Genomic DNA, 19,412 nt, shown 5'->3' on the forward strand with positions numbered 1-19,412 from the left:
CATGAAATGTTTCATAAATTGCAAGAAATTAGTAGATTTGGAATAGTGTAATAATAAAATAATAATAATAGTAAGGAGAGTTAGGGTAACATTTCTAGAGAAAGGGGAAAAACAGCTAGGGGTAAAAACTATATAGCTATCATAATGGGAAAAAAGGCAATGAAAACCCTGGTACTAACTGTTCCATAAATTGCAATAAATGAAAGTGGGTAAAATGTCTAGGGGAAACATTTTTTTTTTCAAAAGCAAGTGAAAAATGTCATACTAAACTGTGTTATAATTATATTTTTAAAATTATTTTGACAAATTTATTTATTTTTTTTAAAGTTCATTTTCTTGTTTTTTCTTCTTTTTTTAAAATTGTATATTCCCACTTTGTTATTTGTGCTAATTTTACGGTAATTTTCTTGTACCGTAAAAAAAAACAATTTGCTATGAAAGGGTTAACATATATATGTTTATAATTGACTATTTTTTCGTAGCTAAAATACAGCTTTAAGTATAGTCTTATAAGGGTATTTTTATTTTGCATCGGCACCCCTCAGCCGGAACGTTTCTCTCTCAAGTTGCTGCCCCGGTGCTTTTTCACAGTGTACCATACATTTTTCGCTCCAAACACGGCGGACAACTGTTGTTGTTGTCTGGAAAGTGTTTATAGCGCTCGCGTGTCGGTGTTTTTGTCGAGTCCAGCTCGTCATGTCGGACACGTGGAGCAACATCCAGGCGCACAAGAAGCAGCTGGACTCTCTGCGGGAGAGGCTGCAGCGGCGGCGGAAAGACCCGACGCAGCTGTCCGCGGGTACGGTGACACCGCCGAGCGGGACCAGCGGGGCAGCAAACACTGTTTTTGGTTTGAAATCATCAGTACAGCATTTAACCGGTTAATTAGTTAATTACTGAGTCTATAAATTGTCAAGAGTGAAGTTAAATGCCCGCGTTTCGTCCCCTGAGACCTTAAAATCGCTGCTTTTAGTAGCAAATGTTATTTGTAGTTTGTGTTGTTGTGTTTGTGGTATCTCACTGTTTGCTATTAGATTAACTCTTTAAAACCCGAGGAAATTGGCTTGGTGTCTTTCAAAAACATTGAGAGAAATTAACAAAAAGTTTTTTAAAAAATTACATAAAAAAATATACATTAAAATAAAAAGTAGAGTTTTTAAAAAAAAACAAAAACAATCTGTAACAGCACTTAAAAGTTCTCATAATTTTGTAACATAACTTTAAATATGTACGTTTCCCCTAGACATTTGGCGGTGGCTGGGGTTGACTTTTTTCTTTATTTTTTCTTTTTGACTCTTTCCTTGAGCCTCCCTCCACTATAAATTAGTTATTAGATTTTAAAAACCTTTGATGTTTGAAAGTTAAAAGATAAATATTAATTCTGGAGTTGGAAAAAGCTTGGTTTTTCTCTCTTGGTGTGCATGCTGGTTTATTTTTGGCTTGATTCGAAATGAGACGTCGAATTAAGTGATTTTAATGAAGTAGCTATTTTAAGCTTAGATTTGGTTATGTTTTTTTCAGACATGATGTGTTGGGGGATTGTTGAAAGGTTAAAGGTGTAGGCACTATAATGAACAGTTTCTTGTTTTCATAAATGGTGTGATTTTGGTGGTTTTTAAAAGAAAACATGCCTTTCAAACCTGCCCCGGCGCCAGTAATTTACTGTAAGGCTGCATAACTTTAATAGAAAGACAGAGAAGTGCAACACTGTGTATCACAACAGGATAAATGTATTCATCAGTGTTATGTAGTTTTTCCACATTAAAAAAAGAAAGGTGAGTTTACTACTACAAGGTGTTACTCTGCCTGAAGGTCTTAAAAGTCCTGGATACAAAGTTTATTTTTACATTGTAGCACCAAACTCGTGTTTTAGGCTTCTCTTTCTAATGATGCCAAGTGTCAAATGACTATTTTCGGTCCTGGAATTTTATCAAACAGGACTGTTAAGTTTTCTATCTAAATGATCTTAAAAATCTCGTCAAGCTTAAAAACCTCAAAACGCTGAACTCTTGTTTTCTCCTCTCGGTCAGACGGTGGAAGCAGTGCGGAGGGTTCCACAGTCAGGAGTGACAGCCCGGCTCCGTCAGCGCCGCCGCCCTCTCAGGAGGAGACGGAAAAACCACCAGACCCCGAACTAGAGAAAAGGCTGCTGGGATATCTGTCGGATCTGAGTCTCTCGCTGCCGACAGACTCCCTCGCCATCACAAATGAACTCAGTGTGAGTCTAAGCGTTCAAGTTTTAAAGATGAAAGTAAAATTATGTCGTCTGTAACATAACATTCTTTTTTATTTTTATTTTTTTTATACAGTCAGAAACAGCTGTCAGTCACGGATGCATCCAGAGTCTACTGCTAAAATTCTCCGCTCAGGAGCTCATCGAAGTCCGGCAGCCCACCTCAGCCTCTTCTTCTACTTCTTCCTCGCCATCAGTCGTGGTGGCAGTGGACCACACAAAACTATGGGCCATGATCGGGTCTGCGGTCGGAGCCCAGCGAGCCGGAGTCAAGAGAAAAGCAGAAGATCCGGCCCATCATAAAAGAGCTGCAGGCTTCCCGCCCTCGCTTCAGAGCTCTGCTTCTCCTCCGCACTCCTCCTTCACCTCTCTGACGCCGGCGTCCTCCTCGCAGCTGGCGGGGCCTTCGGCGTCGGGGAGCGGGGCCGAGAAGAAGGGCAGGAGCAGTAAAAGCCAGTCGTCCCACTTGGACATGGAGATCGAGAGTCTCCTGAACCAGCAGTCCACCAAAGAGCAGCAGAGCAAGAAGGTACGTCTCTCGCCAGAATCCTTAAAACCTGTTACATTTCCAAAGACGGTAAAACGGGATTTTTACCTCTGTGATGTGATCTGTCCCCAGGTGAGCCGAGAGATTCTGGAGCTGCTGAACGCCAGCACAGCGAAGGAGCAGTCCATCGTGGAAAAGTTTCGATCACGCGGCCGAGCTCAGGTCCAAGAGTTCTGCGACCACGGGACCAAAGAGGAGTGTGTGCGCTCCGGAGACACACCGCAGCCGTGCACCAAGTTACACTTCCGGTAAGTTACTCTCAGAACACTTTGTACTGTATTTGTACTGTGCTTTATGGTACAATGCAGTTTACAAATTTAGTATGTTATATTCTTAATTCATAAGACTTTAAAAACACTGAGACACGGGAAATATGATTTTATTAATCTTTTTTTTCTGATATTGCATTGTAAAATCTCAAAATAGTTGGTAACATCTATTTTTTTGTTAAATAATTTAATAATTTCCTTTTCAGAAACTGGTTACAATGTGAATTCAAGCAGGTGGAACCTCACATGCAGATTGAGAAACACAAAATCGGCAAGAAAACAAGCCAGAAACGGCAGATATTTCCCACTTCTGTTAGAAAACCAAATAGATACTTTAACAATAATTTAATGTCCTTTGTCTTCTTCTACCCTCATTGGCCTGAAGATGTCACTATAATCAAGGTTTGAAAAATACGAACACTCGGAGAATCACGTGATGAAACGCTGCCGTGCCTCAAGTAAATAAAGGTCAAATGTTCAAACCCAGAAAGGCTTTTCTGCAACATCAGTTATATTATAATCACATTGAAAAGAATACTGCATTTTTTAAGTGTTTTCATCTGAAAAATATACTTTTTTTTTAGTTTCTCCTCATACTAAATGATGGTCTACGGTTGTGATTCTCCACCTAGTAATCAAGTCTCTGAATAAATCTTAGGTGTCATCAGATGAATAATGAGGTCAAAAACATTCAACTTTTCTAAAGGGATCGATAGTCCTTTGTGAAATGTTGGATAATTTATTCCTTCAGGCAAATTATTGAAATAAAACAACATTATAATGACACCGTATTTAAGAGGTCACAGGTAAACATTGTTTTGAGGTGGCACAATACACAAAGGTTGGAAAACTTCTGATTTAATAAAATTAACTGACTTGTTGAAAGTTGATATTTTTCCAGGGTACATATATATTTATATTTGCTTTCCCGTGTTTCAACTTTTGCGTATTTTCTCGTTCAGTCGCATCATCAACAAGCACACAGACGAGAGCCTCGGCGACTGCTCCTTCCTCAACACGTGTTTCCACATGGACACCTGCAAATACGTCCACTACGAGATCGACAGTCCTCCAGAGGCCGAGGGGAGCCTGCTGGGGCCCCAGGCAGGGACCACGGAGCTCGGCCTCTGTGCGGGGGACGCGGACAGCAACGTGGGCAAACTGTTCCCCTCGCAGGTGAGGAGGAGACGAGGAATGAGACTGAGGGATGCAGATATTTTTTGGTCAGTTATAAAAATGACAGATTGTGTTTTTCTTTGCAGTGGATCTGCTGCGATATCCGCTACTTGGACGTGTCCATCCTTGGGAAGTTTGCCGTGGTGATGGCCGATCCTCCGTGGGACATCCACATGGAGCTGCCTTACGGTACGCTGACCGACGACGAGATGAGAAAACTCAACATCCCCATCCTGCAGGACGACGGCTTCCTCTTCCTCTGGGTCACCGGCAGGTAATTACAAGAATCCAAACAGTTTATGAACACGGCTCGTAGTGATTCAAAGTGCATTTTTCTCTGTTTTTAAGGGTTTTTTTGTGTTTCTGAAAGATTGGAGTTAAATGTAGACCTAGCGGGGACGATTTTGAGAGGCCTTCATGAGACCTTCCACCGAAAAAAAGGATAGATTTTAACAGGTCAACAGCAATGATCCTTGTCTTGATGCTCCACCATCAAGATGTCCTTGGAAAAAAAAACAATTTACCACGTAGTTTAAGTTCCTTGGTTGGTCAATATTTTCACCAACAGATCTAAAAAAAAAAAAAAAATCTTCAGAAATCTATCTCTTCAAATCTATATAAACTTTTACAGTAAATGTCACTGTAACCAAAGTTAAAAATATGAACAGTACATTTGAAAAATTAGGCAATTCTCTGCAGTTTTCTCTTGTTTCTCTGTTTTGAAGTGATGCAGAAAAGTTGCACTCTGTTCCCGTCATTCAAGTTCAAAAGTTCAAGTTCATGCAGTTAGACGTGAGCAACATTTTTTGAAACTGGTCCGGTATTGAGCGCTGCAGCAGCAGCTTTGAACTGGTGCCTGTTTGTGCCATTTTCATCCTTTAAAAGTTGTTTTTTTCCACCGACAGGCTCAGATTGTTATTATAAGTGTCTGACGAGATTATGGAAAAGATCTCTACAAACATGGACCTTTTTGTCACGAAAATAAAAACCTTTTTGTTAACCAGGCACAGCCATGAAAGCCTTATCTGGCTGCGGCACGGAAATTTGTTGTTCCCACTCGTCTCACAAAAACGTGGGAAAAAAGGGTCAAGGTTGAAAAATGCTGAAGTTAGTCTTTCAGTAATTACAGAGGGGTTTATCAAATCTAATAAAACTTAATCCTCAAACATTTTCAATCAACGGCGGCACATTTATAAGAGTTGGCAGGGTCCAAGTTCTGCACATATAAATATAATTGTATCTGCTCAAACTAATCACCCGCCTGGTTTCTCCTCACAGGGCCATGGAGCTGGGCAGAGAGTGTCTCAGTCTTTGGGGGTACGTCTTTCCGTCATCACTTTTTCATGGCACCACATATTTTTAATAAATTATCAGCTTTTTTGAAACTGATGTTTTCATTTTCATCTGTCAGCTATGATCGAGTGGACGAAATCATCTGGGTGAAAACGAACCAGCTTCAGAGAATCATCCGCACAGGGAGGACGGGCCACTGGCTGAACCACGGGAAGGAGCACTGTCTCGTATGTTTGTCTTCTTACGTGTCATTTTTATATATATTCTGTCGTACACTGTATGAGCTGGAACAAAGCTGCTGAGCTCAGAGCTTGAGGAGTTTTTGCCTTCGGCATGTTCATTTTTGGTAGTTAAAGAGACTGCACAATAGCTTGAAGGTGTTTTGAAGCGAAGCGCTGAGCTGCTTCAGGCTCATTCTTTGTAAACACGCCTCCAAAGGCGTGTCAGATAAATGCCGAAAATATAAAACATACCATTTGTTTCTTTTCAGGTGGGTGTGAAGGGAAACCCTCAGGGATTTAACAGAGGTTTGGACTGTGATGTCATTGTAGCTGAGGTAAATTATTATATCAGCTGTCATAGTTACTGTATTTATGATTTCTACTGCCTGAAAAATTCGCTTCAGATATGATACAGATTATATCACCTTTATCTGAAACTCTTTTCCAGGTCCGCTCCACCAGTCACAAACCGGATGAGATCTACGGGATGATAGAGAGACTCTCGCCCGGCACCAGAAAGATCGAGCTCTTCGGTCGACCCCACAACGTCCAGCCCAACTGGTAACGCACCATCACGCTTTTATTTAAAGGCCAAGGAGCTGTTTTACACATTTTACATGCACTTACAGACCTTTTTATGTCTCCATGCCAAAGATAACTGTGGCTTTATGTTTTTTGGTTGTCCGCCCGTTTTTGAATGGGATATTTCAGTGCCTTCAGGGTATTTACTCAATTTTGGCACAAACGTCCACTTGACTCGAGAATGTACTTATTAGAACTTGGTGGTCAAAGGTCACTGGGACCTTGCAATTGTCCAGTTTTCATGTATGCAATATCTCAAGAGTGCCTCAAAGGAATTTCTTTAAATTTGGCACAAACGTCCACTAGGACATAAGGTCATTGTGACCTTGCACCCATTCCATTATTGTGAAAACAATATCTCAAGAAGGTTTTCAGAGAAGTTTCTTGATTTTGGCACAAATGTTAATATGGGCTTCAACAATTAATTGTGACCTTATGAACGTCTCAAGAACGTCTTGAGGGAATTGTATTTGAATTTGGCATAAATATCCCATTGGACTCAAGTATGAACAGATTAGAATTTGGTGTTTAAAGGTCAAGGGTCACTGTGACCTTGCATATGTCCCGTTGTCATAAATGCATCTCAAGAACACTTTTAGCTAATTTCTTCAAATTCGACACAAACGTCCACTTAGACTAGAGGATAAATAAATTAGACTTTGGTGGTAAATTCTCACTCTGACCTCATGTTGTTATCTTAAGAAAATCTTGAGGGAATTTCTGCAAATGTGGCACAAACGTCTACTTGGATTTACCAATCAACTGATTACAACTGGGAGGCGCTAATTGTAGTTTCGCCTTCACTTCAGGGTAACTCTTGGAAACCAGCTCGATGGCATCCATCTGTTGGATCCTGACGTCGTGGCTCGATTTAAGAGTCGTTATCCAGACGGCGTCATCTCCAAACCCAAGAGCATGCAGTGATGACTTTGTCAGTGGTCGCAGGTTTGGAGAACTTTGTCTAAAGACTGCTTTTTGTTTTTTTATACCAGTGCACTCTTTTTTTTAAAAATAAATGTCACATTAAGAAATAATGTTAATCACTTTTGGTGTTGCTTTCGGTGGAATGTTTCCCTCATTTCTGGTTTTCACTGTGTGTAATCGCCACATTTAATGCTACAAAACTTCACATTCAACATCGACAAATACACAGGAGACATTTTTTAGTGTACATTTTTAGTTATTTTGTTAGTAAAGAATAAAGATTCTTTCCTTTTGACATACTGTAGGTTTTGAATAAGTGATGATGAGTTTTGCAACAAAGGACAAACACTGAATTTTAACATTTCAGCAGGTGTTTCACAGTCATTTGGAATCAGCACATAACATTCACGTGTTTATTGTGGGCAAATACAGAAACAAGTTCATCCTAAAAGTCTGAAGTTATTTTTGTTAATAAAAACAGGAAATACATTTTGATATCAAATGCAACCAGGAGTTTTTTTTTTTTATTATTAGAAGTAGAGAAATTAGCGAGGGTGAGCTGAAGCCAAACATGACATAATGCCTAATAGAAATATGTTTTGTTGTGGAGCTCAGTTTGCTTAATGCTTTCAAAAGAGGAACTAACTAAAGGCAAAAAAAGCTGCTGAGCATCTTCCTCTGTTTTATTTCAGGATAAGAAAGTAAACCAGGCGTGGTTATAAGAAATGTCAACTGTCTGTTGAGAAATGTGATATCACAATGATGATCAGGTTAGATAGAGACATCCATCATCATACATCAGGGTTCCCACATCCTTGAAATCCATAGAAGTTGGCTAAGCTGAGGGGAAAAATCAAGGCCTTTATATAGACAGAAATAGAAAGGGGTCATTGAAAGTGCTTGAAGTGCAAGAATAGAAATTGAAAGTTCTTTTTATACGTTTTTAATCGATGTTTGGGGGCTACGTTCTTCTGTCTGCATATGAGTCTCCCACAGCTGTGTCACTGTGTCACGTTTGACTTGCCTCGAGAAAGTGTGACAGTCCTGTTTGTGCCTGAATAATTGAAACGAATGCGTGATGGGTCCTTGAATTTGATTGCCTGGATGTCGACCTCTGAATGTGGCCACTCTGCTGTGTTTGAGTTGACTGATTAGCCTCGCATTGTGACAGGACACAGCGGTTTACTGGTTAAAATATGTCTTAAAATATCACTCATTGTCGTAGCTTGTTTTTACTTTGCTCCGTCTCACTCGGTTTTGCAGCAACACAATCTGGTTAAGATTGAAGTGTAATAAGTTGTCTGATATCAGGCAACAAATTGTTCCTGTAAAGTCCTTGAATTTGTTGTTTAAGCAAATTGTTTTTATTTCTTTCAAAAACACAGGAAGAAGGCAATGAGCAACTTACAAAAATTGACCGAAAAATTAGCAAGAAATTGCTAAAAAAAAAAAAAAGTTGCAAGAAAAAGACCTGAAATTAGCATCAAAAAAGAAGAAAAAAAAGATAATTACCTTTTAAAAGTGCTAAAATAAAACCAAAAAATAATAAATATATTTATTTCTATAACACAATTTTAAGTGTGTAATTATAATATTCATGAATATTATTTTCTTGATATTTTTAGTTCTCTGATGATTCACTCCCCCTTTTAAAATATCATTTTCAAGTCCTTTTTTTCACCTTTTACTGATTTTTTTGCAGTTTGCAGGTCATGTTGCTTATTGCCTTTTCCAATGTTTCAAAGGGTTAAGAAGGTGTGGGAACCCCGACACTTTAATGTTTAACTCCCTCATCCTGCTTTGTGAAACACCCCTTATCCCAACAGCAAAATTCCAAAACTCTGCAGTTTTTTAATTTCCAGAAAGTTTGTCAAAAAAGCAACAAAAAAGAACAGTAGAAAAAAGTAATGCACTTTTTGGTTGTGAATGCTGTAAACAAGTCGTGCACAACTATTGTTGATCACATCTAAAGGCGGCGATAGATGCACTCGCTCAGCTGTCAGTCTGCACCACAGGGTCCAAGCATGAATGTGCGACGGGAAAACGTATATATACAGGAGTCCATTTATCTCCTCTGCAGCCGCGCGTCCTTCTTAGTAGGTGGCGTCCACTGCGTTGATGTTGCTGTCCAGCTGGTGTCTAAACGACAGGCGGGCCTTGGTGGAGAAATATATCTGGGAACCGCGACTCAGGCTTCCAGCTCCTTCGCTTTCGCTGCCCGAGGATGTCGTGGAGCACAGTCGGGGTTTCATCTCCTCAATGGGAACTGAGGAAGATAGAAACAGAAAGTCAGTTTTATCAGTCTGCCTGTTTATTGATTTTCTTTGTGTGTGGCTGCTGTTTACCTGCCGCAGGGGGGCATTGCCTGCTCTTGCAGCGCTCTTTACAGCGTCTGTAGAAAGGAAAACACTGCAGCATCTTCACACCCATCACTGAGATATCTGTAGAGTGGGGAGTGAGCAGATGTAAATTTAAGATAAACAGTAGAATAAATCAACAAAAAGGTAGACAAAAACTAAAATAATGATAGTTTTAATGCACAGGGTTCCCCTTGAGACTGAAAAAACAGAGGAAAAGCTGTCCTAAACTGCAAAATTCTGTCAAATATTGAGTCAAAAGTATGTTGGATTTAATTTTCCATCATGCTCACGTCTATAAGTTTCCATTTAAGCAGCCTTATCAAAGCATGTCTGAGTGCCTGCTGACAGCTCCTTGTCTCATCACCAGGTCACAGTTTAATGGAATTATGATCGTGCACTCAGCGAGGTGATATCCTCACCTAAGCTGACAGCATCACTGAACTGAACAGTGTCCCAGCAACCAGCCAATCAGTCAGTGTTTAGTGTGCCATCATCATCCTCCACGCCACCTAATCCTGGAAAAGCACGTCAATGGGCTACGGCAGGCAGAGGAGTTACTAAACCCTCTCCTGAGCCAAACAGGTTACATAGAGGTCATCTGATGTTTGCAGGTTATGACTAACAGGCAGAGAGGCGCATATCTCATCTATTGTGTTCATTTTAAGAATCTGAAAAGCTTTTCTGAACTTTGCTCACTCAGCTGACATTCTCCACTGAGGCGTTTTTGGGCCTAGATTCGCCCCGACCTATACGCCTGATCTTTCATCTAATGCTGCAGAATCTGATTCATTGAGCAACATGTCATTCAAATTCATAATTCCCTATAGGGCTGTCTCTCTACAGTGTCTGTGGCACCTCTGAATGATAAGATAAAGTCAGGGCCACACGCCAGCGCTGAGCTGTATTTACTTAAAGTGAGTGAAAAAAGGGTATTTTAGTCTAATCGGGTTAAGAAATAGGTCAGATGAAATGGAGCAGAGGGAGGCGATGGATCTTTACAGTTTCTATTGTAATTCAGGATAAAAGAAGAGTTGCGTAGCTTTAATGTTTCTGCTGCAAATTACCTGAACTTTATTGTAAAACATTTTGATCAAACATCAATAGCCACAGAAACAGCCGAGAGAGTTGAAAGACAACCAAAGAGATGCCAAATAAACCCACAGAGACACATTAATTACTATTAATTACATTAACAACTGCAAAAGAACTATAAAGAGATGCAAAATTACCACATAAAGACATAAAACAAACATAAAAAGATGCAAAACAAAACCAAAATGATGCAAAACAATTAAGAAGAGATGCAAAATTAATAAGAGATGCAAAAGAACTATTAAGCTGTGCAAAATTGCCACAAAGAGCTGGAAAACAACTACAAAGAGACGTAACACATCTACAAAGAATTGTAAAGCTTTTACAAAGAGATGCAAATGACCACAAAGTTATCCAAAACAACTACAAATAAACAGAAAATGTCCACAAAACAAGCAAAATGTGGGAAAAACGATGCAAAACTACTACAAAAAGACACAAAACAACGGAGGGACACTGAAATCAGCAACAAAGAGCTTCTAAATGACCACTATGAGATGCAAATCAGCTGCAATGAGACATTAAAACAACCACAAAAATATGCAAAATGGTCATAAAAGACTTAATTTAACCACAATGAGATTTAAAACAACTAGAAAGTAATGCCAAACAACCACAAAAAAGCAAAAATGACCAAAACGTGATGCAAAATGACTACAAAGAGACACAAAACAACTACAAGGACACCAGAAACAGTTACAAAGAGCCTCTAAGCGACCATAAATAGGTGCAAATCAAATGCAGAGACCATAAAACAACCACCAAAAGGTTCAAAACAATCATGAAAGACTCAAATTAACCACAATCAGATGCAAAACTACTACAAAATGCTTAAAACAAAATGACCACAAAGGCACATAAAAAAACTATTAAGATATCCAAAACGCCTACAGAGGGCCTCTAAATGACCACAGAGACTTAAATTATCTAAAGATGCAAAACATCTAAAGAAATTATGCAAAACGACTAAAAAAAGATGCAAAACAGCTCTAAAAAGACAAAAAAAAGGCTACAAAAAGACACATTGTCTAAAGCAAATCACTTCAGCCTGATGAGAAAAGCCACTCAGTGATAAAGCTCTAAGCCCCATTGTTCATTAATCACAGCTGGAAAGATTTTGACATTTGACAAACAGTAAACTGTGATTGCAACATACAGGAGAGCAGCTGACATCTTTTTTTTTTCACTGTTCACTGCTCGACTCAGTGAGGCCGTGGAGACGTGACAGATCACACATACAGTCGCAGAGCTGCTGCGCAGTCGAGCCACAGGGCAGAAAAAACTAACTGAAAACCTGTCATTTCTCACACTGTCTTTTTTGGATAGTTTCACACAGAAAAAGCTCCTTTTTTCTCCTACATTTCTTAACCATCTAATGCACCTCCCTTCTCATTTTCCTGCAGGTGTGTCTGTGAAATCCTATCCCATTTACAGACAGTGAATCCATTATGGTTAGGTCAATTTAGAGGTTCTGCCTGTGAAATGAGAGCTCACGGTATAGAGCACATTGTGAGGCAAAGAGAACAGGAGCAGCACTGACTTGACTGACCATGTTTTTCCCCACCCATGCTATAAATTCTTTTTGTATTAATAAATTGGCATGCATACACTGTTTTCTCATAGAAACAAGTGTGCAAAGCAGTTTTGCACACACATTGTTAAGGTCCTGGTCAGTGGTGAGGAATTTCGGGCCCAGATCATGATTGGCTGTGGGGGTCTGGCAGCAGCCCGGGAGCCTGGAGGAAAAAAACAACCTCAGATGGCAAACACGCTCAGAGCTCAGACATGCCACACTGACCACAGAGGAGGAGGAGAAAGGAAAAGTAGATAGTAAGCAGGATTGAAGATCTAGAGAAATAAACTGGTCTAAAGTTTTGCAGTGACCTGCTTTTCTCCTCATGTTCTTCTCTGAAAGCTGCAGCCTGCAGGCAGCTGATGTGAGCAGCGCCTGAATAATGCGGTTTTACTTGCTCAATCAGTGGTGGCTCACTGATGGAGCTGAAAATTGCGAAATCCCTCCAGAGAAGCATTAGTTAGTGACTTTCAGCTTGTGGTTTTCATAATTTGGACTGCATGTTTGAGCATGTGTATGTTTATAGGGAGATCTGCATGAGACTTAAATGTGTTTTCCACAAAGTGACACAAAACTACAAAGAGCTGCAAACTGCTCATAAAGATACCTCAAACGACTATAAAGCGATGCAAAATGACCACAAGGATTCCAAAAACAACTACAACAAGATGCAAAATTACCACAAAGAGATGGACAACAAAGTGATGCAGTAACAACCACGAAGATACTCAGAACAACTACAAACAGATGCAAAAGAACAATAAAGAAATGCAAAAAACATTACAGTGCAAAACTAAAGAGATGCAAAACTGTTACAAAAGATGCAAGAAAATAAGAAAAAAATGCAAAAAATGTACAAAACAATGGAGACGCAAAACAGCCTCAAAGAGGTGCAAAACGACCACAAAAAGATGTAAAATACAGCCACAAAGAGATGCAAAGATGCATCAAAAAGAACGACCACAAAGAGACAGTAAATGACTACAAAGAAATGCAAAAAACCTACAGACTGCAAAAAGAGACACAAAAACACTATGTACAGTTGCAAAACGACCACCAAGATATGCCAAACAGCCACAAAGAGATACAAAATGACCGAAAGAGACGCAAAAAGTAAATCTACAAAGAAATTTTACACAGAAATCTGTAGGAGACTTAAAATGTGTTTTCTTTTCTTGCAAACCACTCCACACTCAGACCTTTATCTGCTTTGTAAACAACGTAAAAGCGATCAGCAGCACATATGCTTACAGTACCACGATAACAATCTTCCCACAGCTCCACATTTCCACTGAGCTCCCTCTTTTTCCCCTCAGTCTCCGGGGTTTTGTAAAAAAAAAAGTGCAGTGTTGTGTCACTGCCTGCAGCACAAAGCTTCACACAGGCCTGCCAGGCTGGATGACGCACACACGACTCTGTGCACGTATACCTGCACAAGTGTGTCTGTGTGTCCATTAATAGCAGCATACAATCGGCTTTACTTCATATTCATCACAGCCAGTTGATTAATCAGCTTTTAATGTTTCTACAGAGCTCTCATTCAACAGACAGATCATTAATGGAAATAATGTCAGTGCATTACTCAAATACTGCTCAAATGCACTTTTAAGGTACTTGTGCTTCCATTTTATGCTGTTTTATACTTCTAGTTTACTACATTTGAGTGGCGAATATTGATATTTTAAATTTCCAATTAAACATCGGGGGAATTAGTGGTTAGGAACCTTCCTAGTTTGTACACAAATTATATAGGGTATTAAGAGGAAGGCCTTATTGACTGTTACACCGCCAAAAAGCATCCCAGCTACAGCTCGCTCTCTGTTGCTGCCAAACGCTCAAGAACAGACACAAAAAGAGAGACCAGAGATGTTACATTGTAGCAAACTCAAACATTTCGAGTGTCAGTGATATACGCTTTTGTTCCCCGACCCAAGGAAGCTCAGTGTGGAGTGTGAAGTTGTTTGGATGAGTGAGTAAGTTTGCCACCATCGTACACATGAATCAGATCCCGACACAGAGTCAGAAATGTCGTCCTCGGCACACAGAAAGTTGTCTTTTTTGATGTAGTTATTTATGTTAGTAACTTTATTGCAAAGGAAGGCTGAAATAAATAATACATTTAGGACGGAAACTCAACCCGACTATGGTTAACTTTTAGTTATGTTAAGGCAGAAAACCAGTTTGTTACGGTGAGGAAAAGATTGTGTTTTTGGTTAAAAATCCACTTTTGGGGGCACAATCCCGGCTGGAAACGCAATGCGTTCTCAGTAAAAAATAACCACTTTTTGAACCACTGTCCCAAAGAAAAAACAGGATGACTTCGACGTCGAAAAAAAAAAAAAATTTTCATGGCATTATCTCAATGAAAACACTACAATGTCTCTGAAACAAATATCTGTTTTTCATGGCACCATCCCACTAGAAACTTGATAAAAAAAATCAAGTTTTGTTGTTTGTTGGTCTGAAATAGTGGTATGCAGCTTGACAGCCATCTCACTTCCGCCTCCTGATGACAGCTCATATACTAGATCACTTTAGAAACACGGATATAAGATGCATGAAATGTACAAATAACGAATCTGTTCTTTGCAGAAATGCACATTGCAAAATTAACTCATGGCGACTGGGCTGCAAAAACAGTTTTAATATCTGCCCCCCCCCCCAATATTTTTTTGGCACAGACCCTAACCAGTAGTGAGTACACTGCAGTAAACTAAATACTTCCTCCACCACTACTTTTGTCATGTTTAACAGGTTAATCGGGGAGACAGAGAGGAGATAAGTGATGCGTAGTGCTCCTGATGAAAGCTCAGATTAGCCTGTCTGGCGCAGCATTTCATTCAACCCTCCACCCGCACGCGCACACAAGCCTCCCGCTCCTGCACGCGCATCTGAAGTAGCGTTTGAGACTGGAAACTAAAGCTGTATTAATGAGTTAAAGAGGGGCTTGTTTGCATATTTAAAGCGTCAGAAGTGGAAAAACACATTATCTGGTCATTAAAATATGAAGCAAAGTCTAAAGATGATGCATTTATTATGGTTTAACCCTTTAAAAACCCGAATCGACATCAGTTTTGCTGCATTCAGATGCGTCTTACAAGCTCTTAAACCCGTTAAAACCTGGAAAAATTGGTTTAATTTCTTGGTATAACAAAAACATTGTTAAAAAGGTAATGGCCAACTTGGTAAGAAATCTCCAACAAAGTTTTTAAAAAATAGTAAAAAGGTGACAAGAGAATAAAACGGATGGTGTTTGGAAAATATATATTAAAAACTATGAACAAAAGTAGAGAAACGTATATTTATGATTATTGTAATTTTATATGGAAAATTTATTTAGAGAAAATATTATTTATTTATAATTTATACTTCTTCTATACTTCTTTTTCCCTATTATTTTCAGGTACTTTGGGGGTTTGTTTGGGTTTTTTTAACCGTTATTTATTTATTTATTTATTTTTCTACTATTTTTTTTGGTCAAGTCTTTTTAAGATACCCACTGCCTTCTCCTCATGGTTTTGGAAGAAATCAAACTAGTCTACCCAGGTTTCAAAGGGTTAACTTGCTCATAATTTCCGTTATTTGGCCCATATTAGTGTGTGGACAGTTAAAGAGAATAAAAGGTCGCGCATTCAAGCGTGCAGAATAAAGTTTGACAAGTTGTTTTTAGTTATAATGGCTCATAAGGAGCTGTCAAGCATAGAAGAGTGCTTTCTTTATGACCAGGAACCCTCCCACTGACACACCTCCTGCTCCGAAAACCAAAACAGACACGCTTTTAATAAGAAACATAACTATATTTATGCAAAAGCAGCCTTATAAATACAGGTCATAATAAGTAAAATGGCATTTTAAATTACCTACCTGGTGAAAAAACTTGTAGACTTGAATATAGGCCGTGTATTCTTGATAATTCCCAGCTGCAACACTACTGTCACTTCATCCACGTTTTCTTTTCGCTTCCTTTATTCACATTTATGTCCTCTGCTCGGTTCTGCGCGTCCTTAACTGTGCGTCCTGTTGCGTCCTGGTTGGCAGCGCGGAAAGGTTTCTGTGGCGCGGAGCGACTGGACTTTAAATAGCAAATCCCCGGAGCACGGCGAGGGAGTGAGTGGACACGCCTGCTTTCTCTCACCCTCCCTCACTGTCTCTCCCTCTCTCTTTATTTGCTGCCTCTCACCATCCCACATTCAGACGCTTCCCCCCTGCATGCTTTGCTCTGTTTTGCCTCCACCTCATTCACATATTTGTTGATACAGATAACACAGAGTTTGATCAGAAATAGCTTCCAGCATATAAATAGCTGCCCCTCCTGCAAAAGTCATGAAAGATTAAGTATGAAAGATGAAGTCGTGTGTGTGCAGAGATAACAGGTTAAAATGAATCACTAAAATCATGAATCAAGGAACTTTAACCTACACTATGAGCATGATGTAATCATATTTTAACAATAGACTCAATTATCTTTGTCAGCTTTTTAAGTGTATTGATCACTGATGAAGTGTTTTTTTTTTTTGCCTAATTCGTGTAGGGACTTTTTCACTCCTTCTTCCAAAGAGGTGAGAGGTCACTATCAGTCATAGCATCCTTTTGTATTTCCTAATGTTAACTATTTTTGTTTATTTATATGGTCTTTTCTTTTTTCGTCTTGTTTTGTAAAGCACTTTGAGCGTTTTCCTCATAAAATGGTCCACACATCTTAAGAAAATGCACATATAATATGATATTTAACACTGTAGCGCCCCACAATTGGCATCTACATGTTGCTTACTCAACATAAAGTTAATGTACGCCTACTTATTGATGAGTTATGTTCAAAAAAAGAAACTTGTTATGTGCTCAATGTAAAGTTACTTTATGTAACATGTTTATATATATTCAGCAGAAAGAAAATACTTCCTACATGAAACTATTCATAATGAGGTTTGTGGATGATGGTAAGTAATCAGGTCACGAGCTCTGGAAAGAGACATTGATGTTGAATTTTTCAAATGTACTTTTTTGGCGCCTTGAGCTCCACAAGCTGAGCGTCATCTAGTTCAATTATATTCGGTATCTCTATAGCTGTTATCTTCAACACCCAGCACCTAAAACAATCTAGATTGAAAAATAGCACAAAAGGTAAGAGAAAAAAATACGTACTTTTGACGTTTTGGTTAATTATCGTGACATTCAATTGTTTAACCACAAACAAAACTTCTCTGTGACCTTCACCACAATGTGTTATTACTGTCCCAAACTCAAAGGTTACATGTCGGTGTATATAATTGAGTTTTTGTGCTTGTTTGTGAAAATGTGACTTTAAAACAGCAGAGTTTGAGCATTGCAGGAAAGTGAGACCGACAGTAGCTGTGGAGGAAATCCCTACATATCCTGTTAGAATGAGAGGGTTTAAGTCTGAAGTGGATCAAACCTACCGAGAAGAATTAGCAAGCAGCAGTCGCAGAAGCCCCTCAAGACTCAATACAAGCCCGAAATACAAGCCAGTTTAATTTGAATAGATTTCTTGTCCATACAAATGTACCAACAGTACACAAAATCAATTCTTTAGAGTGGAAAAGCGCAATCTACCACTTGCTTCTTGGCCCCCATCCACCAAAATTCATAGAAATCTGTCCACTGTTTTAAGATATCAAGGACATAAACATAACCTTGTTCGTAGAGGTGAATTATGCTTTCCAGGAATAAAGGTGTGAACAGGCGTTGCTTTCTTGGCACTGGCACTGCAGCATGAATGAGTCGGACACGGTAGTTTTTATGTGACGTGTTTGACATGTAAACATTAGGTCTACCTCAGATTGTCGGCCCAGAGGCCAAAAGACAACGTTGACTTTGCACATTTCTGCAAACAATGTATATGTTACTTTTGTACATTTTATTCGTGTCATGCCGCTGTTTTTAAAGTAGTTCTGATTACATGTATTTGAGCTGACATCAGGTGGGATTTTCATTAAGCCTCAAATTGTGCAAATATAAAATACGTCTAATGGTTAAAAAAAAAACCTCCTATTTATCACAAAAAAGTTTTTATGCTTACACGAGGTGGTCTGCATTGGAAACACTTTTTTCTCTTTTATAGGTCACATAATGCTATGGCTATGAGCTTGTAGGTAGGAACTGGCCCCTCATGATGCAGCAGGTACAAGAGCTGTTGTTGTGTCACGTAACTCTTCAAAAGTTGAGCAAAACACCCGGAAGTTTTGAATCCACAATTCCTCTGTGAAATCGTGGACTATCACCTCCCAGGATTCCCTAATTCGTGTCCACTCCCACATATAAGGAAAAACATTGCTTATATTTTGTGCAAACTGAAAAAATCTGCTGATTTGGTTTAAAAGACTTGCAGACAGTTCATGTTTGTCAGCTTGAAATCAAATTGCCATGTTGTCAGGAGTCAAAAGTTGGAGAATAAATTATAATCTGACTGCAGACAGTTTTGAACAACGATATTGAGACGCGCCCGCTCTGTAAGACAGATATAGGGAGACAGACAGAGGAAACCTTCTCAGCCCATTAGATGGTTTACTGCTGTTTATTAGCTCTCTGCTCTGGGTCTAAGCTTATTGAGGGCAGCTCAGTGGTTGGAGAGATTTGCCCTAGTGGAAATTTACCCAGATGAGCTCTTGGAGTGAGTCTGCGCCTGCTGGTTAGAAATCACCCAGGAAACCGTCTGTGTAACAGCAGGCTCATTTCTGAAGCTGATTTCTGTACTGAGAATACAACAGGGACTTACCCGCAAGTAGATTAGTCATTTTTTATGCCGAATTCTCACAGGAATGTCGGCTTTGTTCTACATAATGGAAACACATGCAGATGAACATTTACAGGTTGTAATCGGGTCAAAGCTTGTGCAGATTGTGTCCCATTGCACAGTCAGTTATAACAGAATGCAATTAATGGGTTTGTGGCTTGTTTTGGCGCCTGTCGTTCAAAAGCATGTGGCAAACCAAGGCTTTAAGAATTAGGAACTCACAAATAGTTTCAGATTTTCCATTTCAACATACACCATTAGTACATTTTCATTCATATTTGGTTTAATTGCTCATATCAGTGAATAAGTTCTAAAACAATAACAAGCAAAGGGTCAAAGTTGAAGGTGAATTTGTGGCCGCTGAGGACATAGCCTTTTTTTGTAACATCCT

At 39.3% G+C, this 19,412-nt stretch overlaps 2 protein-coding genes across 2 annotated transcripts; one reads left to right on the forward strand and one right to left on the reverse strand.

The window, feature by feature from the left end:
* Positions 1 to 565: 565 nt before the first annotated feature.
* mettl3 (methyltransferase like 3) lies at positions 566 to 7,361 on the forward strand. Its single transcript, XM_042512764.2, has 11 exons — positions 566 to 799; positions 2,031 to 2,218; positions 2,310 to 2,762; positions 2,853 to 3,028; positions 4,012 to 4,225; positions 4,312 to 4,499; positions 5,504 to 5,542; positions 5,637 to 5,745; positions 6,009 to 6,074; positions 6,188 to 6,300; positions 7,131 to 7,361. The coding sequence occupies exons 1-11, from the start codon at positions 697 to 699 to the stop codon at positions 7,243 to 7,245; spliced, it is 1,764 nt and encodes a 587-aa protein (XP_042368698.1). The 5' UTR covers positions 566 to 696; the 3' UTR covers positions 7,246 to 7,361.
* A 283-nt stretch (positions 7,362 to 7,644) lies between these two features.
* LOC121962215 (uncharacterized protein C17orf114) lies at positions 7,645 to 16,349 on the reverse strand. Its single transcript, XM_042512436.2, has 3 exons — positions 16,135 to 16,349; positions 9,591 to 9,686; positions 7,645 to 9,511 (listed from the first exon to the last, which is right to left on the reverse strand). The coding sequence occupies exons 2-3, from the start codon at positions 9,673 to 9,675 to the stop codon at positions 9,339 to 9,341; spliced, it is 258 nt and encodes an 85-aa protein (XP_042368370.1). The 5' UTR covers positions 9,676 to 9,686; positions 16,135 to 16,349; the 3' UTR covers positions 7,645 to 9,338.
* Between the last annotated feature and the right edge of the window lie 3,063 nt (positions 16,350 to 19,412).

The sequence above is a fragment of the Plectropomus leopardus genome, chromosome 23 (assembly GCF_026936395.1).
Source record: "Plectropomus leopardus strain MGB_pleo_1.0 chromosome 23, ASM2693639v1, whole genome shotgun sequence".
Taxonomy (NCBI): Eukaryota; Metazoa; Chordata; class Actinopteri; order Perciformes; family Serranidae; genus Plectropomus; species Plectropomus leopardus.

Coding starts and splice junctions, on each gene's coding strand:
- LOC121962215 (XM_042512436.2), bottom strand. CDS start 9,675: ATGGGTGTGAAGATGCTGCAGTGTTTTCCTTTCTACAGACGCTGTAAA. Junction 9,512..9,590: donor GCAATGCCCCCCTGCGGCAG/GTAAACAGCAGC, acceptor TATCTTCCTCAG/TTCCCATTGAGGAGATGAAA.
- mettl3 (XM_042512764.2), top strand. CDS start 697: ATGTCGGACACGTGGAGCAACATCCAGGCGCACAAGAAGCAGCTGGAC. Junction 3,029..4,011: donor TGCACCAAGTTACACTTCCG/GTAAGTTACTCT, acceptor TTTCTCGTTCAG/TCGCATCATCAACAAGCACA. Junction 5,746..6,008: donor ACGGGAAGGAGCACTGTCTC/GTATGTTTGTCT, acceptor GTTTCTTTTCAG/GTGGGTGTGAAGGGAAACCC.